Source organism: Nuphar pumila, chromosome 4 (assembly GCF_984573655.1).
Source record: "Nuphar pumila chromosome 4, dmNupPumi1.hap1.1, whole genome shotgun sequence".
Classification (NCBI taxonomy): Eukaryota; Viridiplantae; Streptophyta; class Magnoliopsida; order Nymphaeales; family Nymphaeaceae; genus Nuphar; species Nuphar pumila.
The window spans coordinates 27,966,410-27,986,802 of NC_143252.1; the positions used below are offsets into that span (position 1 = coordinate 27,966,410).

General features: G+C 39.3%; 1 protein-coding gene across 2 annotated transcripts; it reads right to left on the reverse strand.

Moving 5' to 3' along the window:
- Positions 1-9,286: 9,286 nt before the first annotated feature.
- LOC149839742 (ras-related protein RABE1d) lies at positions 9,287-15,610 on the reverse strand. Of its 2 annotated transcripts, XM_090002789.1 has the most exons (9): positions 15,450-15,563; positions 15,216-15,340; positions 11,301-11,373; positions 11,116-11,216; positions 10,893-10,958; positions 10,707-10,804; positions 10,169-10,231; positions 9,797-9,889; positions 9,287-9,667 (listed from the first exon to the last, which is right to left on the reverse strand). In XM_090002789.1, exons 2-9 carry the CDS (start codon positions 15,286-15,288, stop codon positions 9,584-9,586), a joined length of 651 nt encoding a protein of 216 aa, XP_089858915.1. In that variant the 5' UTR covers positions 15,289-15,340; positions 15,450-15,563; the 3' UTR covers positions 9,287-9,583. The 2 variants fall into 2 exon arrangements, with proteins under 2 accessions (XP_089858915.1, XP_089858914.1); XM_090002788.1 differs by having other exon boundaries at positions 15,216-15,610.
- Positions 15,611-20,393: the final 4,783 nt, after the last annotated feature.

The window sequence follows — 20,393 nt, forward strand, 5'->3', positions numbered from 1 at the left end:
ATTTGATTCAAATGCATGGATAGGTTTTTATAAGTTTCAAAAATACGGCTAACAATTTTTATAAATTTTTTAAGCTCCAAATACCATTTTTTCTATTCAAAATTCTTGATCCAGGTATCGATTTTTAGTAAATCAATCATGCTGAACACATCCGTACAGTCAGAATTTTGAAAAAAAAACACCACAAAGTTTTCATTTGATAGGTGTGGGACCATTTTCGATGGAGGCAAAGGCGTAGCTAGGGGGGGGGCAGGACTGGGCTGTCCTGCCTCCCGAAACAGTTAAAAAAAAAATTTAAAAGCCCAGCCCTGATTCCATATGAAATAGATTTTTATCCATTTTTGTAGCTTAGCCCAGTCGTAGCCCAGCCCTGACTGCAGCAAATAGTTTGATTTGTCCACATGTAATAGATTTTTATTAATAATTGTAGCCATTTTTTATTTTATCTCAAAAAAAATTTTTTCGGGGCGCTGCCCCCGAACCCCCGACTGCACAAATATAATTTTTTTTGCTACACCCCTGTTTGCCCCCCCTGGGTGGAGGGTATATATATATATATATTGCTACAAATGATTGTAGCTATAATCGAGTTGGGATCTCGTGATGGAAGTTGTTTTGACTCAATTTTACCACACAGATGTGTTCAGCATACTCGATTCATGAGGAACGATAGTTGGATCATGTTTTTTTTTTTGACAAAAAACATGTTTTTATGAGAGGAAAAATCAATGCATTCATAATAGTTGATTTTTGGATTGAGGAAAAACTTGTATACATATCGAGTTCTGACTATACAAAAACTGGTTCCCTCTAATAACCGTGTTTTTGTCATTATTGACTCTAAACCTGTAGACTTATTTATCATTATTGACTAAAAACCGTGTTTTGGATCTAATCATTTTAAACAGAACACTCTGCTGAGAATACTATGGTAAATACATCTACTGGTTCAGATTAAGTAAAAAACACCCGAAGCTATGATTTTGGAAGGGCGTAAATCATAGTGACAAACGTTAAAAATGGCAAAATCTCACAAGAATTTGAAAAATTTTCACAAACCTCACATTTTTTTGGCAAATCTTGGCAATGAAAAATAAATAAATAAATATAAAAAATATTTTTATAAGAAAATATTAATAAAATTTATTTACAAATAAAAATACATGGTTTTTTCATGATAAATAGTCGTTTAAAACGTAAATATCGCATTTAAATCACGTTATTTATGTTTTTTCATAAATCTCACGATATTTTGAAAATCTCGCAAGAAATTTCCGTTTTAAACTTTCAGGCAATTAATCAGGAAATATTTCTCACAATATTATCACGATATTTTCATAAATCTCACAATATTTGTCACTATGGCCTAATTGAGTGGCCTAACTTGTTAAGGTTAGGATCATCTCTGTTGAGGTGACTTGCAAAGAATATGGTAGTTTAGGCTAATAATTTGGTGAGAAGTGGTTTGCAACCTAAACGCTTATTTTCTTTGTGAATGATCAAAATTTAACCATCTTATGCTTTAGCAGGACATGACTTGGGGTTGGATTGTAATGTGATTCCTGTACCCTCTCTCTCATGCAAAAGTATAATGCATACATTTTTTTTGTGTGTATAACAAAACTTAATAAATTTTATAAAAAAAAAAAGTATTCATATATATACTTTTGCATGAGAGAGACAGAGGGTACAGGGTGTTGTGAGTAGGGGTGTCAACCGTTCCGGTTTGGTTTGGACCCAGGTAAAACCAGACTTGAGCCAAATTTTTTGGTATAGTATCGGGTCCACTATAAGAGAAACCATACCCGGACCCGATAACAACTACATAAACCAGACTCGGACCATACCCAGTAAAATAATATTTTTTATCATTTTTACATTGAAATGGGTCTTAATCGGAACTCTGGTCGGGCCTGGGTCTGATATAAAATTTCACAAACTATACCCGAATCCATGTATTAATCGGACCTTCGGGTTCAGACCCGCATCTTAATCGGGTCTTATTATTTATCACCATACCTGGACCCTATAGGGTTTGGTCTGAGTCGGATCCGGGTAAACCCGACCCTTTGACAACCCTAGTTATGAGGGTGCTGAGATGAAGGCACCAGATCAAACCCTGCTGGTGCATGGGTGTGTTCATAGCTTTTAGAGGCGGATCACTTAAGGTAGGGTGGTCATGGGGCCCCACCCGGGGGTTTCCTTTTATTCAGCGAGGGTTCCTCGTCATAAAAAAACAAAACTTGAATAAATTTTGGATAAAATGTGTTTTACACTTTCTGTCATCTCCTGGTTCACTTTCAAGTACATTTGCTATAATGGGAAGATTTCTTAGTTTTTTATAACTTTCAGCAAAATTTAGTTTCATAAAACACCAAAGGTTTTTAAAGACATGATGTGTAATGAGGCATTTTTGATAAATATGAATGTGGCATAAGTCTTAGGCATAACAAGTCATTTTTTATAAAACGATACATTAGATTGAAAAGCAAGGTTGTTAAATGCGATGAGGCGAAGCGAGGCGTTGAGCCTGTTCTCGAAGCCTCCAGGACCCCCTCGGTGCGCTCTCCAACTGGAATGCCTCCTCCTTGCTGGCGCCCTGCGATTGGCGGAGGCATTGTGCGTCGTCTGCATCTTCGGCCGCATCACCGAGCTCCACCTCCCTCGCCTCTGCCTCCAGGGACCCCCTCTCCCCTCAACTCGGCCTCTTCTCCGGCCTCCGGAAGCTCAACCTCCGGTCCAACCTCCTCAACGGCACCATTCCCCCCTCTATCGGCCGGTGCTCCATCCTCCGCGCCATAATCCTCCAATCCAATGCCCTCTCCAGGATGCTCCTATCAGAAATCTTCAACCTCACCGAGTTGCAGATCCTCAATGTTGCCCAAAACCTCTTAACAGGGAGAATCCCCTTTGGAGACCTTTCGGTGAGCCTCCGGTTCCTCGATCTCTCGTCTAACTCGCTCTCCGGAGAGATTCCGGCCAATGTGTTTGCCTGCGTGCTGCATCTGCTCAACCTTTCGTTCAACCGGCTGATCGGGGAGATTCCAGCGAGTTTTGGAGAGAGTGCTTCTCTGGAGTACCTCTGGCTTGACGGAAACCTACTTCAAGGAACCATTCTGATGTCCCTTGCCAATTGCTCCCTTCTTCGCCACCTCAGCGTTCGGGACAACGACCTTAGCGGCGAGATTCTGGCAGGGATTGGCCGGCTTTTGAACCTTCAGGTGCTCTCTCTCTCTCGCACAACAACCTCTCAGGCATGCTCCCGTCCTCGCTTTTCTTCAACGCCTCCGGCTCCTCACCGCCACTGCTCAGAATCCTGCATTTTGGGTTTAACAAGCTCACCGACATCGCTCCGTCAGAGAACAATGCGGCCGGCGGGGTCGCAAGCTCGCTGCAAGTCCTCGACCTTCAGAGCAACATCATCGATGGCGAGGTTCCCTTCTGGCTGGTGAACATGATGCGTACGCCTTAGATGCGAAGTGTGCTTTGACGCAAGGCGTATGCTTCACCCATGCGAAGCGTGCGCTTCGAGACTCAAACGCCTCACTACAGCGCATCGGTACTTTTTGCTTAAGCTTCGCCTCTGAAGCGTACGCTTCAGGTACTGAGGCGTACGCCTCTCACAACACTGTTGAAAAGTAAATGTATCACTCATTTTATAATTTACTTTTCAATAATGTAAATAAAATAAGTGAGTTTTTTTGTTTTTAGGAAAATCTACGGGCTTTTATTGATGCACATAAACATGAACTGCAAACCCAAGAATGCTGCCCTTTAAAACCATGAAAACCAAAAGGTATTGGCTCTGTTTGGAAACTAGTAGTTGGGATAGGAAGTGGAAACTGCTACACCACTTGGAGGTGGTAGCTGCGAATTTCATTCTTTAGTGTAAATACAAATGTGAGAGGCCCTCACTTCCCATCCCAAATGCATAAACACCCATCCCAGCTACCAGTTTCCAAACAACTACCACAAGGTAGTTTTGACCAAGTTTTTGCGAAATGCACTAACTCCTACATCTCAGCTCCTAGTTTTCAAACAGCGCCTTAGGCCCTTGCTGCTATTAGAAATGTCTTAAAAGTTAAAACCAATGTTGTCAGTATCGAAATCGGACCTGTATCGTTTGGCCAACGATTCAAGTGAATCGGCCTGATACCGATTCTCAAGTGAATTGTTTTGAATCGGTCAAAAAATAATTACAAAATATTACATGTCACTCAGAATGTGACACGTGTTTAATTAATTAAATTAATATTAAAAATAATTTTAAGCTATTCTTTACATTTATTGAAAAATAGCCAATTCAGGTCAGTATCTTAGCGATTTTCTGATGATACGATACGTACCGACTGATACACACCGATACTGACAAAACTGGTTAAAACCATACAAAATGCAGCATTTTATTCTAATCTTATTTAGAAAGGGGTTACCAACTTAGCACCTTATTAAGAAAAAGAAAAAGTTATCGATATAAATGTTGAATAAATAAGCAAAAGAGAGATTATGTTGAGTTCTTAATTATCCATATAGACGCTCAATAAATAAGCAAAAGAGAGATATGTCGAGCTCATAAAATTCATATTTCTTACCAGATAATATTTCTTAAAACTGATCCTTCCTCCTATCATGACCATGTGTATCGGCCGATACATACAGTACCCATGAATCGGCTATTTTTTAGTAAATGTAAAAAATACTTAAAATTATTTTTAATAATATTTAAAAAAATTAATAGCTTTAACACGTGTTGCATTCTGATTGACACGTAATATTTTTTATTATTTTTTGGCCAATTCAGAACGATTCACTTGAGTATCATATCGGCAGATTCACCTGAATCGTTGGCCAAAAGATATAGGCCGATACCGATACTGACAACATTGATCATGACCGAGGGGAATTTTTGAGTTCAAATAGCATCCTTGACTATAATTTCCTTTTTTTTCAAGATAGAGTGTATGTTATAGCTGGGATATAGGGATGGCATAGGACCGGGGGGAAACGGGCCCCCGCCCCGCTTCTCCCCCCGTTTGGACTGGGGATGGAAGACATGAAACAGGGATGGAGGCAGGGATGAATGTTAAAATCAAAACCCGTGTGGGATGGACTTACGCTTTCCCCTGCCCCGCCCCGCCCCGCCCCATCCTCAATCCTTCTAAGGGATGGCAATGAACCGAAGGGAAACAGGGCCCCGCCCTACCACACCCCGTTTGGACTGGGTATGGAGGACATGAAATGGGGATGAAGGTTAAAATCAAAACCTGTGAGGGGATGGGGCAGGGATGGAGGTCCGGATTTTGAGATGGGGCGGGGGTGGAGACATTGTCCTCCACCCCTGCCCGGTTCACTGCCGTCCCTATTGGGATACTATCTTAACAGACCCAGACAAAATGAAGGGGAAAAGGGAAGATGGATCAAAATGTAGATTAGGGGCATCAGCAATCCCGACCCGCATACTGGATCAAGTAAGATTTAGGCTCGAAGTCCGATTAGCATACAACGTTGGGTATGGTTTATGAAATTTCATACAAGACCTGGGTCTGACCTCAGCCCCGATTAAGATCTACATATTTTTAATGTAGAATGTATAAAAAAAAATAGTATTTTATGGGTCGGGACTGATCTAGGTCGGGCTTACATTACTCTTATAGGGCCTAGTATGGTTTTGCCTTTGAAAAATCGGGCTGGAGTCTAATCCAGGTCCGGATCCACTAGGTCTAGTCAAGAGTCCGACCCATTGACATCTCTAATGTAAATGCAAATTGAAAACAAACGTATGTTCTTGAGACATCTGTTTGGGGTGAGAAAAAGCTTGCATGCATAGTGACAAATATAGTGAGATTTATGAAAATCTTGCCATAATATTAATGCGAGAAATTGCCTGAAAGTTTAAAATGGCAATTTCTCACGAGATTTTCAAAATATCGTAAGATTTATCAAAAAACATAAATACCACAATTTAAACCTAATATTTACATTTTAAATGGCCATTTATCATGAAAAAACATGTATTTTTATTTTTTTTAATATTTTTTATTAATATTTTCTTATAAAAATTATTTTTATATTTTTAAATTTATTTTTTATTGACGAGATTTTGCTGAAAAAATGCAAGATTTATGAAAAAATTTCAAATTGTCTGCAAGTCTTCGATATGGGACTATTCGTCCATAAGGTACTTTTTTTGCATGCAATGTGCATAATGGAAAATGCAATTGCTATTTACATGCATAATGGGAAATGCAAGTAATAAATGCAATTGCTATTAACGTGTCTCTCTCTAGACCTCTCTCCTAAATGCATTGTCTCATTAAAAAATAAGTAAATATTGAGAAGCCTTTTTTTGACTCTTGACTTTAGCCTTTACAAATTAACTAAATGGACATTAGTCCCATATGGATGAAGTTGGAGGTGGGCCCTTACAAAAACTATAAAATTGGGAACCTTCACTACTCACAAAACAAAATGAGCTGCTCCTAACCCATGGAAGCCTGATCTGATCCAGTCCAAACATATATATATATATATATATATATATATATAATTGAGCTAAAAAAATCTCGGGTCGAGCTCTTGGCGGCCCGGATTTGTTTTAGGCTTGTCAAGCTATAGCGGGCCCTGTCCGACCCAATGGCCACCCCTAGGATGGAATAAAAATGCATGGCTATAAACGCTAAAGGCCTTCACTTTCTTTCTTTTTCCCCCTTTTTTCACTTCTTTGCACCAATGTTGTTAGTAATGGTCGGCAGAAAATCGATACGATACTAACCTGAATTGGTTATTTTTAATAAATATAAACATGCTTAAAATTAGTTTTTAATATTATTTTAATAGTTTTAACACATCAACTCAAGACTTCTATGGCATTGACAGATCAATGCTTAGTGGGATACCATATTCCTACTCAACTCTAGACTTCTATGGTATTGTTCCAGCTGTTTCTTTTTCCTTTTTCTTTTTTTTTTAACCAATTACTTTAGTATTTTGTATAGTCCACAATTGAAAAAGAATATTCTTCATGCTTGCCAATACATCTTTTGAGATGGAGGAAAAAAAGAATAAAAAAAAAGATTGTGTGGCATATTAAGCGTGTGTTCCTTATTTAAAGAAACACCAAGATCAAGGTTCTGGTTCTTTCATTGCTTTCTATAAGAGCCAAGAGATCTTGCTATTTCTAAAAAGCAGAAAACATAACCAAAAACATGATATTTTCAAAATATTTCTTATATTTAAAGTACCATGATACTAATGCAATATTTGTCTTTCTTCCTCTGTTGTTTAAATTATGTTTATTTGTCAAGATAAATATATTTTAGATCAATTATGTAGTGTGTAATAAATGGTTGAAGTGTTTGGTTTGCAAGCAAATTGTCTAGATTTTAAATTTCAAATTGGTTTCCACTTTTTAAACAATGTATTTTCTTATAGGGATAATGTTGGATAGCCTCGTGGTTAAGGAATCCTCTAGCGAAAAAATACAATAATTTTCAGTTTTTCAGTTTTTTTTTCACATCTGACCCTCTAGAAACTGACTTTTGGATCACGTTTTTCTTACGTAAGATTAGGATTGAAAAATCAACGCATACAATGTGTCAAATTTTCAAACATCAAAAAAGCAGATTTTTAAATAAAAAAACTATAAACCAAAGGTCTATATGCCTACTATTTTGACCACGCTGAACACATCAATGAGATCAGATTTGGTCAAAACAATCTCCCCGTATGATTTCCAACTAGGGGGTTCCTTACCCACGAGAGTAACAAATGCTATCCCTTTCTTATAAATGAGCCAACTCTAGCCCAGCCCAATTTTGTTACATTCTCCTTTAAAATAATATATTTCTTTTGCAAATGAGTTAGCTGAACTAGGCTCGTTTAGCTCAGGATCCTCATGAGGCTCGAGTTTGGTTCGGCTCGTCACAAGCATGCGCTTAGCGGGTTATTTGACACATCTACTGGCCCTACCAGCCAAGTTATACAGGTAGGCATTTCTTTTTCTTTTTTATAATCCAAAGGAAAAAACTCCGTCACCAACTGCACATTGACTGGTTTCCAATTGGCAAAACCTTAGGTCCTCCCTACCCACCGGGGAGGCGGGAGTAGACCTAGATTCAATCTTGCAGCAAGGGACACTACCCATCGGTTTTGAACTTGTGACATCCCGTCAACTTGGTGACATTCACAAGTCGCCCCAACTAGAAGAGCAGAGCCTTTGTGGGCATATGGATAAGCATGTTATGATGCTGAAAAAACATGATATTTCAACATCTCCTATTTTTCATCAAAAAAAACAAAAAGTGCCCGGTTTTGAGAGCTTTGTACTTCTGCCCATATCAGAAGCATGTCGTTAGGGACCATAAGAAGATGAGCATGGCATGGCTTGCAGCAAAACCATTTCAAATTCAAGGCCCCTGTTTGGGAACCAGTAGTTGAGGGCAGAAATCTAGGATTTAGGTTCAGGTTGGGTCAGACTTCGACAATGGTTGCTTGAGAGAGGTACTCAGGAAACAATTGAGAAGCTGAGAAGTAATTGGGCTGCTAAAAGCTGAAGGATTTGAACTGAAGTTGAGTATGACCCCCTTTGTTGTTGGTTGGGAGAAAGGTGTCAAGAAAACGTCTTTAAGAGTTGAAATAGCTGCTATGTGCATCACCACACAAAGTTGGCAAACACGACCTCTTGGAGGAGCATTTACTCAAATCCATCAATTTGAGGCCTTTCATCTTTCTAATTCCCAAACTCCATCTAATGCCTTAAACTTGGCAAACAGAGCCTAACTCATTTGGAATGTCTTTCTAAACGGTAGTTCCACTGTGCATATAAAATCCCTTCATCCCATCAGGTCTTGTTTGGATACTAGGTTGGATCACAGCACCTGGTGTTGCAACCTCTCATGCTGGTGACTGGGTGAGTTGCAGCGGCAACCTGAAAACCCGGCAAAAATTCTGCATACACCACATAAAAAAGGATTCCTACATGGGTTGCAGAGTAGATGGCCAAATGCAAAGTAGATCAAGTCCCACCCAGGGTACAATGATCCTGAATGCCCATTTACACATGGGGTGTCCACATTCTCAATGTTGTTCATATGCTATCGCTAAGACATGTTATAGCACGGGAATCCTGGGCAAAACGACATCCATGGAAATTCTCGTCCACCTGTCAAACTCCATAACCGAGTGTTCAAACAATCATCCCTCTTCAACCGCTTATAACCGATAAAGAGAGAAAATGCAGAGATAAGCGGCTGTTCAAAGTTCAGAAAGCTGAGAGTAAGACGGTAGATTCACAGAAAAGACTCTAGTGATTCCTCTATACATAGATGTCTGATAATTAGCAATAGACTCCAATGATTGCTCTATAGATAAAAAGTATGTCTGATAAACTAGCAACAGCTACATAACCAAAACTGTGACATATCATTCCTCTTAACCAAAAGACTAAATTCAACGGTAATAGTTGGAAAGAATGATAAGTTGAAAAATACAAGCACCCCCCATACCAACATCATACCATTATCAGCTGCAGAAATAAAATAAACGATTAGCTTCCAAGGGAGTCAGTCACCTCCTGACCCTGACCTCAGGAACTGCAGCAAGCTGATTTCTCAGGAGCTTTGCCATCTCCACCTGCTGCGTCTGGCTTGTTAAGCTTGATGGCTTGAGGCTGTAACAAAGAGAGTTAGGCTTCATCACAGCTACCCCAAAAGACAATCCAAAACCTTTTGCATAAACCACAGGGCAACAGAGATATGAAAAAACAGCAACTACTTTTTGCATTGAATGTATCTGGTACCTCAGCCTTAGAGTCTGTGTCAGTGAGCCTTTGCTTTATATCTTTCGCAATCGTGAAGAAAACATTCTCCACATTTAGATTTGTCTTTGCACTCTGCAACACAACAGTTATGTCAGTTGCAAAATGTGGAGAGTATTTGAACATTTTATAATTTAAGCCATGGAACTCAGGTTCATGTCATCCAAGTCCAACGGTGACTAGGCATAGCCTGTAACTGAACACTTTTGGTATGGAATCATTGGTGACTCCTTTGGATCACCTCCAACAGAGTTCGTTCCTTCTTATGAGCATTCCCAAAAAAGCAGTAGGCCTAAAAGACTAGACTGACCCCAATTTTAAAAATAACATATAATGGCATTTGATATCACTTACAGTTTCAAAGAACTTGATGCCATACTCGTCAGCAAGAGCCTGTCCTCGTGAAGTAGGCACAGCCTAGAAAAAACATATAAACATTGTGTCAGGGTATGTACATTAAAAATAACATGGGTGTGCATGTGGGTTGTGTGTGTGTGTGTGCATCATCGGAATCACTAGGCTAATGTTTATCATGTTTTTAATCTAAGTCAACTGGAGATGAATTTCTTATTTGGAGGGATAAAGATGCATCACTGTGGCAACAATATCTCAGCTGAGGCAGACTTTAGCTACAAGCCTACAAGTCTTCAGTAACTGTAGGAAAAGCTTTGGAAGGCACTATAAACTAAGCAGGTTCGCTCTTACATGACAAGATCCAATATTGATGCAAAAAGATTAAGATTTTAATCCACTCGTAACCTTTTTTGTGTCAGCTTTGGTGATGGTGTTTGTTCTTCATGATGCTATAGTACTTAGTCAGAGACGAGTCATTTGTATAAGTTGATGGTGGCAGTTGGAGCATGCCACCAAAAAAAGGATAGGTGAAACTTACCCTCCTGCTCTCATCCATATCAGCTTTGTTGCCTACCAGTATCTTGTTGACATTGTCAGATGCATGCTGCTCAATGTTTCGGATCCAGTTCCTTATATCTAGACATATCACACATTAAATTAAGAACAAATAATAGGTTATACATTTAAAATCTGAATAACAAGATGACGAAGGCAAGCATAGTACTGTTAAAAGAAGACTCGTCTGTAACATCATACACCAGTAAAATACCCATCGCTCCCCTGTAATAAGCTGCAAAAGAAAAGAAAATTTTATTACAGCAGGATTTTAATTAAAAAATAAGATTTCATGTGTTTCAGGTCATAAACCTGTTGTAGTCATCAAAAACAGTTATTATAGAAGGATTTTGACTTAAAAAATAAGATTTCTTGTGTTTCAGGTCATATACCTGTTGTGATTGTCCGAAACCGCTCCTGCCCAGCAGTATCCCAAATCTGCAGTTTGATTCGCTTGCCATCAAGCTCGACAGTCCTGATTTTGAAATCTATCCTGAAAGGAATGCAAATCTTGTCAAGAAAGAACTATTGATGGTGACAACATTTTCAAAAGCTGCTAAGATGATTGGTGTCGCACCCAATTGTGGTAATGAAACTTGTGGTGAAGGAATCATCGGAGAAACGTAAAAGCAAGCAACTCTTTCCGACACCTGCACATCAAGAAAGATAAGCAAAAGCGATACAGCAACGTATAAACTGAAGTCCATGGTCAATTCCACAAAGACTTTTCCACCTATGACAAAGATAGATGGTGGAAATTTGTCAGACAGGAATCAACATTATTAATCAAAATCCTGGAGAGGAGAGTTAAGAATAGCACATAAAGAATGCACAAAGAAAAGCATATCTTTTCATATTCATGTCAAACCATAGAAGGCACTTGCCGGGGACAACTACCATAAACTTTTATGAACAATAGTTGGACAAAAAAGAAGGTGCACAACCTGTAGTCCTTACTTTAATCACACATGATGCCACTAAGAGCAAGGTCTGCAGTCTGATTAAAACATACAGATGACAAAGAATCACATGCCAGGAAATGTATAAATACCATATATACCTTTCACTCTCATGCAATCAGGCAACTAGCCCATGAATACACGTAACGAGTAGGATTGATTACTGTAAGATAACAAAAGGACTGCACAATCCACTTTTCAATGCACACCCACAATTATAGTAACTTAGTAAAGATACCAATACATGTTCAATCAGGGAAAATAATTTCAACAGTTATCAATAGCAAGGGAAGTAAGTACGATGTTTACAAATTACAACTGTCATGTTTTAGCCAATGTTGTCAGCATCAGCTGATTCAGATCGAATCGGTCCTTAGCCGATTCACCTGTCATTTCAATCCAATTTTTTAAGGGGTTAAAAACAGTATTTAATATTTTTAAATATTAAACATGTGTCAATAGGTTGGTTAAAAGTTTTTGATTCACAAACGATTCGATTTGATTTGATTCAAGGCATTTCCTCAATCAGATACCTTTATCTGCAGAAAGGTCTGACCTTGTCCTTCAGCTAAAAGCAGACAACAAGCCAAGCCTCTTGCAAGACACTTGGCCTCGGGTCAACAAGGGCTTGGCTGAAGCTCCCCAATGAGAATTACTTTCAAGCCAAGATTCAACTAACCCAGGCTCTGGCTTGGCTCAGCTACATAGATTATTAGATACAGCACATAGTAAAAACAAGGATTTCTGCCAAAATCAAAGCTTAGACAACCATTTATCTTCCCATGGCTTTGTAAGCTTTGGGATCTTTTCACTCATGTGATTAACCTCTTGTTACCTGCCTTGATTTCTCTTTTCATCTTTTATACCATTCTTCTCTTTCAATAAAATCAGTGAAAATTGAACACACTCTATTTCCAAGGTTAAGAAGGGAAACAAGAATGCCTTTTGAGCAGCTAGAATCACTTTTGATTGAATTCATCTTTTCTTGCCAACTGATTTACATCTTATAAAATTTAAGATTTCCTATGGAAGAGAGTGGGTACCTCTTCCATTAATGAGGAGATGGAATTAGAATACTAGACCATAGCCCATAATCAAGACAAGCAGCTGAGCACAACAAATCATCAACGACATCAAATGCAGCTGACATCCAACACAGGAATATAGACAGAAGTCAAAGCACATGAGCAGCACAAAACCATATAGAATCTGGAAAAGATCACAGCAGTCGTACTCATGAACTTAAGCAACCAAATGAAGCCAGTTCAGAGTGTGTCATAAACAACAAGAAATATTTGCATCAAACAGAAAAAAGAAACATGAAGAACCTCTTAAGCAACAAATAGAACACCACGGAAATGGAAGAGAAAAGCAGCTGTATCAATGCTACATTAACATATACAAATAAATAGTAAAATGAAGATGCAACTACCGAGCAGCACCATCAAAACCCAGATCCACATAAATTTGCTATATCAACTTAGGGTACAACTATTGGCTCCAAAAAGTGAACAGTGACCTCCTCAAATGTTCAATGAAATACTCTATTATCCAAAGCCTCTTTCTTCACATGCACATTTTTCAAAACAAACCCAACGTGATAGAGAAAAGAACCAAGGCAACAAAACAAACACAAGCCACTGGCCCTACATATATGAAGACAAGCTCCAAAACAACATTGATGATTATAAAGGTATAAAAAGGGAGGTGGAAAAGGAAACGTGATCAAATACATATGCGTTATATTGTTTGAATGGTGTCAGAAATGACCTAAAAAAATCCTATGTGCTCATTTTCATCATCAAGACCTTCCCATTTATGCAGTGCCAGCAATGCAAATCCTTCAACCAACTAACTTATGAAGTTTAATTGTGCCAGTAGTGCATACAACACTGCACACCAAACAATATGCTTGTTGCCACAAAAAATGAGCCAGAGACATCAGAGGAGTATAACAAACAAAACTGACTATTCAAAAAACATGAATATGACTCTTGACCCTTTCAGTAAAATGTCATTTCATATTGGTACACTGATTAAAAGCTCTACATCTGGTTTATAACCTTATATTGTGGCCAAGAAGCATAAAACACAACTTCATCATTGGAACCTTGTCAATACTTGTCCAATGCTTACATAAGCTTCCAAACTAACCTACATGAAGTTATTTCTCGCCTACTTCACAAGTAATGACATCAGCAAATGCATTTAGCATAAAACAAAAGGATCATGACATGTCTACCCCGTTGCTGCCTTTTTGTTTCTCTTTCTGCTTTTGGTTTCTAATGTGTGTGGCTCTGTGTGATGCACGTGCACATACTCTTTAAGCTAGACAGTTCGTGATGTATTTGGATCTCACTGAAGATCCATCTAAATTGTTTTCTTTACACCTACAAAATCACATCTACATTAGGCCAGGTTTCAACATGAAAAGATGTATACCGCCTTGTTAATTGACGAAGTCCATGTACAATCCTTAAGATTTTCTCCAGAAAAAAGTATTCTTAAGTGTCTAGTTTAAAAGGAACAATCGAACACCTAACTTTTTGTGGCTTTACAAAATTCAAATTACTAAGCAAATAAGATAAGTCAAATAAACGTTAAAAGCAGAGTTAAAATGGAAGGGGTGGGCAGGTGGAAGTGCTGGTGAGGTGTGCAGCTGTTCCAGATAAAAATTTGCACGAATATGGTTAAAGATAGTACGCAAAAGGGAAAAAGAAAGCAACATGATGCACACACTACACAATCAGGCAGAGTGAAGAAAATGATTAATCTCCTAAATTAATAAGCTAAAGAACACTTAGCATTTAAACTGAAAACTAAAACTAACAATCAAATGGGAATTAGAGCACGAAACAGTAAAAAATCTAGCAGCAAATTGCTAGAACAAGAATTACAACATCTTTTCGGTGCCACCAATGAAGCTTTCCATAGTAGCAAAAGTGAATAATCCTTCATCACAAGGCAAGTAAACACAAAAGGAACTACCTCATCCAAATGCCCCCTATTCGGCCAAGAAACGGACCCTACTCTTCAAATTACAAGGGAAAACACCACCAGACTCATCATGTGCCCAGATCCACAAACATCCCCAAACCAAAGTCACCACCTCCAGTTCGAACGATCCACCAAAACCCGGGAGAACTGATCTCCCCGCACTGGCTAATCGAAAAGATGCCCTAAACCACAAGCTCCTCGATTTCGCAAGTCAATTGACGATCATACAGCAAGCTTCCACACAAAACATCACATTCTAGTCACGAATTGGCAAACGCCAACAATTCCAGCAAAAGATCAATCAATCAAACAAATCTCACATACGCAGAAAGAACAAAACTTCATAGTCATCAGCGGCCCGGCCAAACAAACAAAATCATAAGCCAAAAGCATCGCATCCAGAAACTCATGACACAAAACGAACCCACTCAACCAATTCAGCCGATCAACATATGCACAAAATCAGAACTCCCCAAAAAAAGGAGCAAATTCCTAGTAGAATAAGTGCGCGTGAAAAGGAGCAACGAAAAGCTCACCACTGTCGCCGATCAAGAGGAGCTTTATGAGGTAGTCGTAGTCGGCCCGAGCCCTAGAAGGGGCCGCTGCCATTGAACTATAAGTAGAAGAAGAAGAAGAAGAAGACTAGGAGGGTGCGTCGTGCCTTTCCAACCAAAAAGAAAGAGAGACGTCAACGTCCAAAAATAGGAACGAAAAGGAGAGTAAGAGAAGAAGGTAAGGAGTGAGCCACGGAGAGAGAGAGGGGTCGTCACCCTCTAAAGCTGGTGGTGGTGGTGGTGGTGGTGGGGCGGTGAAGATTCCGACTTACAGGAAGAACGAGGCATGCGAGTCTCCCCACCTCTCTCTCTCTCTCTCTCTCTCTCGTGTGTGTGGGAGACCGTTTGACGATCGTGAAAACAAGAAAGGGAGAGAGAGAGAGAGACACAGAGACAGATCGGTGCTTTATAAGCTCTCACGATCTGATTCTGACCATTTCTCTCTCTCTCTCTCTCTCTCGATATTTTCTCTTTTGTATCGATAGTAACCAGATATGAACCGTAAAGTCAAGCCCTGTTTCACAGTTTGCCACCAGTCGTACGGAATTGAGTTGTTCAGGGATTTGTGAGTAAGCAACGAAGAAGTTTTTGGAGAAAACAGGAATCTTTAAGTGTGGCGACGTGTCAGTCAGAAAACTTGTTTTCCAAATTCTCAAAGAGTTTAGGCTTATTCCTTTCCGTCTCCGTGTTTTTCTTTTTTCCATCCGCGCTTCTCTCTCTCTCTCTCCGCGTCGTCTTTTAAATGGCTTAGCTTTGTTGGAGGCTTGGTGGGGCCCACCTCCCCCGACCCTCAGCTTGCTTTCTCAACAAGTGGCTGTCGTCCAAGTTAGTTTTCTCCAAATTTCAGATACAGGCCCAGATTTTTGGTATTCACGAATGAGTCCAAACTTATTGTTTATTTACATATAACCGCCGTGAGGTTGGGCTGTCATTTAGGGGTGCCAACGGGTTGGATCTGGTTTGGGCTCAGGTGAGTTGAAATTTGGATCTGTTTTTGAGGTGCTTGTACCTGATTCAGAGGCCGGTCCTATCAGATCCGCTATAAAAAAAAACCATACTCAAGGTCCTATAAGGATTACACGAACCAAATCCAGTCTACACCCAATAAAATAAAAAAAAATTTATCTTTTTTATATTAAAAAATTACGAGCCTTAATTGAAACTCGTGCAGGGACCTGGGTCTGGTATGAAATTTCAAAAATCATACCCAGATCCTTTGAGTTTGACTCGGTTTTTAATCGGACCTTTTTTTTATTACCAAACCCTGACCCTACAGGATTTGGTATGAGTTGGGTCCCGGTCAGACCCCACCCAATGACACCCCAACCTTAGCTGTCAATTTGTAGGCACCTCAGTGGTTAACTAAAAAAGGTATATTTACTTTTCATTTCATTAGACTTTTTTTCACCTTCCCCCAAATTCTATTATGATGTTATCATCATCGGTGTGTATCGGCCGATACTCATGGTATCGGGTGAAAATTGATACGACTTCACCTTGAATCGGCTATTTTTTGAATAAATGAAAAAAAATTATTATTTTCTGACAGACGATTCACTTGAGTATCGGCATTGGCCGATACAGCTGAATCATTGGCCCAAAGATTCAGGGCCGATACCTATATTGACAGCATCAGTGTTGTGAGAGGCGTACGCCTCAGAGGCGAGGCGCACGCTCAAGGTACTGAGGCGTGCTGTGATGCGCAAATTACCCCTCATCAACCTCTAGAACCCCCTCCTTCATCCCCAAGTCTTCCTCCTCCGCCCGATTCGTCGGCTGTGCTAACCCCAAGTGCCAGTGGATCCACCGCCACGTGCCGGCCAGCTGCTCCACCGCCGCTCCCTGCCTCCCCTCCCACCGCTTCACTTTCATACCAGTTGTGAGAGGCGTACGCCTCAGAGGCGAAGCGCAGGCTCAATGCCTCGCTTCGCCTCATCGCATTTAACAACCTTGGACAGCATTGCTTATGATATCACTTTTTCTTAGAGCTGTTAAACTAGCTGAAAAAGCCAAGCTTAACATGTTCAATATAGGGATTGCAGTGGACCGGGGAAATGGGGCTCCACCCCGTTTGAACCAGGGATGGAGGACATGAAACGGGGACGGAGGCGGGAACGGAGGTTAAAATCAAAACCTGTGTGGGGATGGAGGCATGGATGGACTTACTCTTTTTCGTGCCCCGCCTCATTCCCGTCTCGTCCCCAATCCTTCTTTAGGGATGGCAATAGATCGAGGAGAAACGGGGCCCCAGCTTGCCTTGCCCCGTTTGGACCGAAGATGAAGGACATGAAACGAGGATGGAGGTTAAAATCAAGGAATGGAGGGCAGGATTTTGAGACGGAGCAGGGGTGGAGACCTTGTCCCCGCCCCTGCTCCTGTCCACTGTCATCCCTAGTTCAAGTGGTTGAGTTGTATTCAAGCTGGCTTGTTTAAAAGAAATTCATTAGTTTTAGAGCTATATACCTATTGGGCTAGCTTGGGCTGGCTCACTTACACAAAGCCATTATTTCAAAGCTTAAAATAACGAGAGAGAGAGAGAGAGTTTTGTTTCCCTTGCTTAAGCATAACAAGTTCTATTTCCCCATCTTTAAAAATTAGAGTAATAAAGATAAATGAGGCTTGAACTTCTAGTGTTCTTCACCAAAGCCTTTGATCCAAAATTATAATTTGTACACAAAGATCTACACTGCCATATATGACTTATTGTAGGTTAATATGTGATTATATTAAAGTTATATTAAAATTGAATATAATATATATATAGTAGTTTAAACCAACCTCTATTTAAGGTTCTCACAAACTCCTATTTATATAAAAAAAAAACTAAAAAGAAATGTAATTTTAAGTATATATCCAATAGCCTCAAAGGGGCTTGGAGTAGTGGGATGGTACTTAGGCCGCTGGGCAGGTAGTCTAGGTTCAAATCCCATGGGCGCCACCCCCTTGTACAAGCCGAAGCATGAGAACTCTGTAAATATTAAAAAAACAGTATAGATCCGATATCCAAATTAAATACAAAAGTCTCGAACAAACCTCATGTTTGAGTCCAAATGAATCCTGTGAGCCTGGGTCAGAACTCTCTTAAAGTTGCATCGACTTACATCGCATCCTTTATCCAATAATGTTGAATGATATCATGTGTTTTGCCATTTTATAGTATATAATCATATAGTAGTCAGTTGTTTTAGACTAAACATTTGTTACCTACCAACCAAAAAAACTATATCACAAGGACACGAACAAGAACCGAGACTCGATTCAAGTACGAGACAAAAAATGCACAGATTTTTTCAAAAGATTCAAGGACACAAGTTTTTTTATTACTTAATTGATCCAAAAATATTTGTTGGTATTTAATATGTAAAAGAGTCCTAACATGTCACGTGGTCTGTCCATGTGTCATCTTGTGTCCCCTAGACACGGGACCCTGTCTTGTGATATACAACCGGAAGTATGTATTTGAAATTGTCTTTCCTAAGCCGAGTGGGCTTTTGTAAGATATAATATGTTAGTCTTTTATTTGTAAATAGGTAAAACATTAAGTACTTATTTTAAAATTAGTCTATATGTTACTCTTTTACCATGAAAGCATAATGACAAATATCGCGAGATTTATTAAAATCTCTCAATAATATCGTGAGAAATTGCCTGAAAGTTTAAAATGGCAATTTCTTATGAGATTTTCAAAATATCACGAGATTTATAAAAAAAATATAAATACCACAATTTAAACATGATATTTATGTTTTAAACAGCTATTTATCATGAAAAACGTCCGTGTATTTTTATTTTTAAATATTTTTTATTAATATTTTCTTATAAAAAATAATTGTTATATTTTTTAATTTATTTTTTTATTGCCGAGATTTTGCCAAAATATGAGAGAATTATGAAAAAAATTCAATTTCTAGCAAGTTTTTGAAAAACTTGATTTTATGGATAAAAACTTTTGTCACGATGCATGAAAGTCTGAAATTTGAGGTGGATTTGAGTTTTTTGGGATGCCAAAAGAGGGCTGGCCCACCCTGAGAATGAATGTTGTATTTTTTTGGGTTCCTGGGCATGAGAATGCAAGCTTGGACCTTGACCTCAATGTTGTCAGTATCGGTATCGGCCCCCGAATCGTTTGTCCAAGATGAAGATGAATCGGACACTACTAAAGTGAATTACTAAATCTGATTTTTTTTATTTTTTATTTATTTTTTTACCAGAGGAGCATTTTCACAGAATTTATTTACCCATACCCAAGGTCTTCTTTTCCTTGCCCACCAAAATAAGTTTTCAGCTCATGATGTCCCATTCAAGAGGTTGGCTCAATAAATGTTTGACTTGGCCTGAACCAATCTGAAAAGACTTTGCAGCTCAATTTTTAATTTTTATATGATAGACTCAGTTTTAGACTTGACATGTTCCAAGAATTAAACAAACAGCCTTTTACAACATGAATGTTTTGTGGCGATGATATCTGGCTTTTCTTGAATGTCTTTGAATCAAGCCAGCTAATTAGGGGTGTCAACGGGTCGGGTTTGTTTTGGACTCAAGTAGAACCAGATCCAAACCTAGTTTGAGATGCTGGTATTGGGTCCCGACATGGGTCCAATTAGACTCATCATAAGAGAAACCATACCCGGGTCCTATAAGGATTACATGAATCAAACCCCAACCATATTTGTTAAATTGTGGATCTTAGTTTATCTTTTCTACCTTGAAAATTGTGGATCTTAGTCGGAACTCTGGTCGGCCTCGGGACTGATATGAAATTTCACAAACCATACCCAGCTCCATATATTAATCAGACCCTTTGGGTCCGACTTAGATTCTAATCAGACCTTCTTATTTATCACCAAACCCTAACCTGATAGGGTTTGGTACGAGTTGGGTCTGGGTCAAACCCGACCCATGGACACCCCTACAGCTAACCAGCCCAATACCAAGGCAACCCATGATGATAGTTCCCATTTGAAGGGCCTAACCTATCAAGAGCAAGCCTGTAAAGTTGGGGGTACAGATCAAACCTAACCATGGTTCTTTTTCTTGTAGGAAAGCAACAAAAACTGAAGGACCCAGACCAAGTTAGACTCACTTTACCACGTCTGCTTCGACCAAAGCAGATGCCTAGATCCAAATCTTGGGCTGGGTCCGATGTTTGTTGATACATCA

Excerpts from the sequence above, each read along its gene's own strand:
- LOC149839742 (XM_090002788.1), bottom strand. The coding sequence starts at position 15,288 with ATGGCAGCGGCCCCTTCTAGGGCTCGGGCCGACTACGACTACCTCATA. Across the intron at positions 10,805-10,892 it reads AGACGAGTCTTCTTTTAACA|ATATAAGGAACTGGATCCGA; the intron begins GTACTATGCTTG and ends TGATATGTCTAG. Across the intron at positions 10,232-10,706 it reads ATATGGATGAGAGCAGGAGG|GCTGTGCCTACTTCACGAGG; the intron begins GTAAGTTTCACC and ends TGTTTTTTCTAG.